Source organism: Dipodomys ordii, unplaced genomic scaffold (assembly GCF_000151885.1).
Source record: "Dipodomys ordii isolate 6190 unplaced genomic scaffold, Dord_2.0 Scaffold189, whole genome shotgun sequence".
NCBI lineage: Eukaryota > Metazoa > Chordata > Mammalia > Rodentia > Heteromyidae > Dipodomys > Dipodomys ordii.
The window spans coordinates 2,401,476-2,407,359 of NW_012267405.1; the positions used below are offsets into that span (position 1 = coordinate 2,401,476).

General features: G+C 55.1%; 2 protein-coding genes across 3 annotated transcripts in view; both read right to left on the reverse strand.

Annotated features, from left to right (window-relative positions):
- Ccar2 (cell cycle and apoptosis regulator 2) overlaps nt 1-288 on the reverse strand; it is a 15,918-nt gene extending 15,630 nt beyond the window's left edge. For both annotated transcript variants that reach the window (XM_013034443.1, XM_013034442.1), the window contains exon 1: nt 187-288. The gene's annotated coding sequence lies outside the window, so the exon portion shown is untranslated. The remainder of the gene's footprint in view (nt 1-186) is intronic.
- Nucleotides 289-962: 674 nt separating this feature from the next.
- Nucleotides 963-5,878, reverse strand: LOC105999442 (chromosome unknown open reading frame, human C8orf58). The gene is made up of 7 exons (XM_013034465.1): nt 5,554-5,878; nt 4,602-5,074; nt 4,100-4,240; nt 3,872-3,980; nt 3,655-3,767; nt 3,288-3,391; nt 963-1,857 (listed from the first exon to the last, which is right to left on the reverse strand). Exons 1-7 carry the CDS (start codon nt 5,654-5,656, stop codon nt 1,746-1,748), a joined length of 1,155 nt encoding a protein of 384 aa, XP_012889919.1. The 5' UTR covers nt 5,657-5,878; the 3' UTR covers nt 963-1,745.
- Between the last annotated feature and the right edge of the window lie 6 nt (nt 5,879-5,884).

A 5,884-nucleotide genomic window follows, 5' to 3' on the forward strand; every position in this document is an offset into this window, starting at 1 on the left:
CGGGCGCGCGTTTCTCCTCCTCCCGCCCGCCCCCGGGGACCAGGCCGTTGCCAGGGAGACGGAGCCTGAGGTCCGGAGGGGCTCGGCCCCGGCCGCGGCCCGTGCATCTTCTCCGCCGGGCCCCTGCAGCTCCTCCAGCGGAGAAAGGCGAGAAGGCAGAGGGGTGACGGGCGGCCCCCAACGCACCTGCGGGCCAGGGCCGCGACACCGGGGGGACAAAGACACCCGGAACCACCACAGTCGCGGCTGCCGCCACCACCGGAAACGCCTCTCCGGAAGCGCGACCACTGGTCGGAAGCTGCCACTCTCCCGGATATGGTCCCTCCCTCGGCTCCACCGACATCTCCCTTCCCCCAACGCCCGCCAGCCATCCCGCGGCCACCGAAAGCGGAAGTGCGCCTGCTCGCGTCCGACGTGCGCTCCCGAAGGTGCCCCTGGCTTACGCGTCCCCCTAGGAAAGTAAGCTTCTGAGCATTGGTTCCCGGCCCAAAGTCAGCTGCAGGGGAGCCCCCACCCCCAAGAGGCCTACCGCTCGCACTCCCGCCTCACTCCTGCCACCCTGCAGGGATGCAACGAGAGGATCCGAGCCCCACCTGGCTGGAGGAGTGTGTCTGATAAGTGGAAGGCCGAGGAGTCATTCTTCTGACTCAAACCCCCCACAGGCCCTGCCCTTCCCTTGACTGCACGGTACACAGCAAGCCTGGGGAGTAAGCAGGTCCAGATCCTTGCCCTAATTCTCAAACATGAGACCTGCAAAACCCACGAGATTGCTTGGTCAAAATCTTGCCGTGAGAGTGGCCCTTTTAATGCCCGTTATTAACAGGCCCAGCCCTCAGCTGACCTCTGATAGTCCCTTCATTTCTCCAATCCAGCCTGCCTCCAGTACCTTCCGTATTCACCCTCCCCTCCCTTTCCCCATTCTCCCTCCTCTTCCCCTTTCCTAGTCACTTAACATGCGCAGCACACTTTGAGACAGTTTAATGTCACTTTATCCTCATAACAACCTTGTGAGGTAGTTAGGGCAGGCAGTTTTAATCCCAAATAGGAAACTGTGGTTCAGAAGTTAAGAGATTTTTGACATGGCCTAAAAGCAAGGGTATGTGTGTGATTTCAGCTCTGGCATGGAAATGGTAGTACGGAGAACAGCTTTGAGATGACCTTCAAAGTTACTCTGTGACTCCCCACATGCCTCTGATCCTCTCCAAGGGCAAGGTTCACTAGGGAGGCAGCCAAAACAGCACAGTTCTGTATTCTAGGGCTGCCAATTCAGGGGTGAAGAGGAAAGCAGAAATCCAGATCAGTAGCTGGTCAGTGTGAAATGAAGGTCAGCTCCTTCCAGTTACTTCCCTAGAACATTGACGCTTTATAGGATGTTTCCAGCCAATTGATAATACTAACAGTCCACAAAGATGCACATACATTATGCATGAACACACATCTGCAGCATGAAGGGCCCAGACAGATCACCATGCCATACATGTTTTATGGACACCTGATATATTAGTTCATATCTTCTGGATGTCTGGAAAGGAGGAGGAGCCCTGGAGCTGTCAGGCCTTGGAGCTTCTCAGAACCAGAGCTCCTTTGTGAGGCTGCTAAAAAGAGAAAAACTCAGACTTTGCCTCATAGAAGAGCAAACATTAATAGCTTTTCCTGGCAGTGTGAAGAAGCAGCCACAAGACAAAGGGTGAGGAAGACTCATAGCAAATTTCCTGCATCCAGGTCACCAGGTACACCAAGAGTTCTCAGCAAACAGAAAGGTTTTTTGCTCGTGACTTCTTAACCATTAATGATGGCATAAAGGTCTTTTGGTGGGGGCAGCATGGAGGAATTTCAGGGAGATCCTTGGACTCAATTCTGTGGAAAAGAAAAAGAGACAATAGTCCCAAGTTCATAGAGTAGCAATCTATAAAGAAGGTGGAGATATTAAATTGGTACTTCTTCTCCTTGGAAAAATTTTATGGATTTTACCCACAGTGAATTTTTTTTATTTTTATTTATTTATTTATTTATTTTGGTCCGGTCATGGGGCCTGAACTCTGGGCCTGGGCACTGTCCCTCAGCTCTTCAGCTCAAGGCTAGCTGCTCTACCACTTGAGCCACAGCGCCACTTCCGGCTTTTGGCTTTTTGCTTATGTGGTGCTGAGGAATTGAACCCAGGGCCTCAGGCATGCAAGGCAAGCGCTCTACCACTGAGCCACCTTCCCAGCCCCTATTTATTATTATTTTTGTTGGTCGTGGGCACTGAACTCTGGGCCTGGGCGCTGTCCCTCAGCTCTTCAGCTCAAGGCTAATGCTCTACCACTTGAGCCACAGAGCCATTTCCGGCTTTTTCTGCTTATGTGGTGCTGAAAAATCGAACCCAGGGCCTCATGCATGCAAGGTAAGCACCCTACCACTGAGCCACCTTCCCAGCCCCGCAGTGAAATATTTTATGTGTGCCTTTACCTTGCTCTCTCCATAAACCCAGAAAATAGCCTAAATTTCAATTTCAGTTTTTTGGGGTGTTTTGTGGGTCTTGGGGTCTGAACTCTGGGCCTGGGCACTGTCCTTCAGTGATTCAGCTCAAGGCTAGCACTCTACCACTTGAGCCATAGCGCCACTTCCAGCTTTTTCTGTTTATGTGGTGCTGAGGAATCAAACCCAGGTCCTCATGCATGCAAGGCAAGCACCCTACCACTGAGCCACCTTCCCAGCCCCCGAAATTTCAATAATTTAGGGGGAAAGGATTGCCGTGCTTCAACGGAGCTCTTTCCCTTCATAAGGTCCTGGTTCTATCACTAACTTACACTATAGCTTTGGGAAAGATACTGCCTCCCAGCCCTGCCTAGTCCCCAATCTCCTCACCTGTAAATGGGCCGTTTTAATTTTCTGTTCCTTCCAGCACCCATCAAACAGTGTTTTAAGTCTCTCAGATTTCACAGAGACAAAGACATCAACTGGCCAGGCACCAGTAGTCCCTGTTGGTCATCCTAGCTAATCAGGAGACTGAGACCTGAAGGATTAAGGTTGGAAGCCAGTCTGGGCAGAAAAGCCCATGAGACTCCATTTCTGGGAGTGGAAGTGTGGTTCTACAAGTTAAGTGCTAGCCATAAGCAAGAAAGCTGAGCAAAAGTACAAAGCCCTGAGTTTAATTCCTGGTAGTAGAGCGTGCTCGTGCGTGCGCGCGCGCGCGCGCACACACACACACACACACACACACGACATCAACTAGCAGGAGAATCTCAACATCCTGGTTTTTTTAGTCCCCTCCCTCTGCTCTGACAGGGACCAAGCACAGGACTCACCTGGGACCATATCCATCAGGAAAGACTGCGGGCTCAGGGTGTCTAGAGCTTCTCCAGCGGATCCGATTGAGCAGAACCTTGACCTTGTCCCAGTGGGAGAGATCCTGATGACCAGAGGAAAATGGGTCACCACAGAATGCCACCAGATGGATATAGATACAGACAAAGATACAGATATAGATACAGATACAGATATAGATAGATCTCCCTGTGAAGCTCCCAGGGATAGCTGTCACAATAACCAAGACAAATCATTTACTCCCAACAGAAATTCCAGTCATTTTCCTAAAATTTCTTACCTTCAGGAGTCCCATGCATCCCAACCATCCCCCATTCCCCATCCCCTCCAACATATGTCGACCATTACCTTGTGTTTATGGGAGGGTGGGAAGGTGTGAACTGATTCCACTGGGGCTTCTGTCAGCGGGGGAAGGCTGGTGCTGAGCATCTCCAGCTTTGGGGCTGAAATTGCCTCTGTTCCTTCAGAAAGAGAGCCCCATACCCAGGACCAGGGTTAGGAAGCCATCCCCACCGAACTACAGCTGGGGAGGGGGGGGGACAGGGGAACCACAATGACCTCTCACCTGTCTTTGTCTGGCTTAGCAGTTCCTCTAGCCCCTGTACCTCATTGTCTGGGGCAGGTGAAAGGGAAGATGAGTGAGCCAGAGCCACTGCCTCCTCACCCTCAGGATCCTGGGAGAGGAAGGATGGAACCTCAGAAGACCGTAGCTATTCTGAAGGCAACCACAATCCCAGGGGTCCGCCCCTTCCCGGTCCACCAGTGTGGCCACGCTGCCTGGCCACCCACTCACCCCAGGGGGCCTCTGGATCTGCAGTTGCAAGTAGAGCTGCTGAAGTCTTGCCATCTGCTCCAGTACCAGGCATAGGTGTTCCAGATAGCGAAGACCCCGCCCCGGGAGGCAGGCCCAGGCTTCGGGTCCCATGCCACCCTCCTGTGGGACACAGGAAGGCAGGGGAGACATCTAGCCTCAACCAATCTCCCACCTGGACAGACAGACTATGCTGAGCCAGAAAAGGACAGTGAAGCAGGAACCTAGGGAGTTCACATCCAGATGGCTTCCCCAGTGCCCAGCTGGGCATGGGACCCATACCTGCCCACCTCGTATGTGGGGGTGGCTACACACATCTATGAGTGCGTTGAAGCAAGAACCTGTGACACAACCATCAATTAGGGGCAAGGATTACCCCGCCCCGAGAGAGCTCCAGGGAAAAGGAGAGGAGGTAGGGAGTCCCCAAGAACCCATCACAGGGCTGCCTCCTCCCCCTCTGCACCTAGCCAGGGCTGCCACTCACCACCTCCGCTTCTTCCAGACCTGCCTCTAGCTTGGTTTCTGCCTCAGTGGGCTCTGGTCGGGCTGCAAAAGCAGGTGCTCCATGCTCAGGCTGGCGAGGTGGCCTCGGGGAACAGCGCTGTCCTGGCAACCGCGGGAACCCGCCGGCTCGCTCCAGCACCTGCTCCAGCTTTCGGCTGGCCCGCAGCCGGTCTGGCTGGGCAGCGGGCTCAGAGTTCTCCGCGGGCTCAAGATTCAGAGAGTCCAGAGAAAGTCCTGGAAAGGTGGCCAAGGGGCTGTCCCCAACCACCATCTCCACCCCTGAGTCTCGGGAAGGCAATTTGAGAAGTGGCACAGGCCTCCTGTGACCTCTCAGCCTGCCCTCTCCCCTCCAGGAATCCAATGAGCAACCACAAGTGGCATCCGGAATCCGCCTGTAGATGCTGGTGGCTCCGGGCACTACACAGCCATGTGCCAGGTCCTGGCTGGCCCCATCTGCAAGGAGAGTGAGGATCAGGCTGGGCAGGCTGCCCTCCACGCCCCAGCATTCCTGGCAGCTGGAGCAGCCCAGCACAGGAAGGCAAGGACAGGAGCTAACCAAGGCCTGGACAAGACAGGGGCTCCAACTCTCCCTGCTTGGGAGATGTCTGGAAGGTGTTCCCTTCTAACAGTCATGGTTAGCAAGAAGGAACCCCCACTTTGGACGGTGGAGTAGGTAAAGCCCTAGGAGGTCCCGCCCACCTGCGCCCTGCAGGGCCTGCACAGACCTCCGATCCCGAGGCAGAGAGCCTCAGTCTCCCCCACCCATCCCATCCGCTATTGAGGGTCTCCCAAAGCCGGGGAGGACAGAGCGCGAGGCCTAGGGGTCCACACACTGCTCTCCGGAGCCCCTTGGCATCAGGATGCAAGATTAGGTCTCTCCTGCAGCTGTAGCCGTGTGAGGTTTTGGCCTTGTGAAGCAAGAAATACTCAACATTCTGAGAAGTGTAAACGGAAAACGTAATACGAAAAAGTGTCCGTTTCTCCATCTATCTCGACAGCCGCGCCGCGCCAGCCATCTGGGCCGTGGGTACCCATCAGGATGGGGCCGAAACTGGGGCTGGCTGGGCGGGAACTAAATGTCAGCTCCCGGGGAGCTGGAACCAGGAAGTGAGCCAGGAAGCCCGTCGCCGGCCCGCCCTCCAGGACAGGGGTTCGCCGCCACCCTGAGGCTTCTCGGGACTGCAGGGGTCCCCGGCTCCAACCGCGGCAGATCAGAAAGCGGGGTACGGGTTGGGCTGGAGGGGCGGAGAGCCGGCCGCCGTC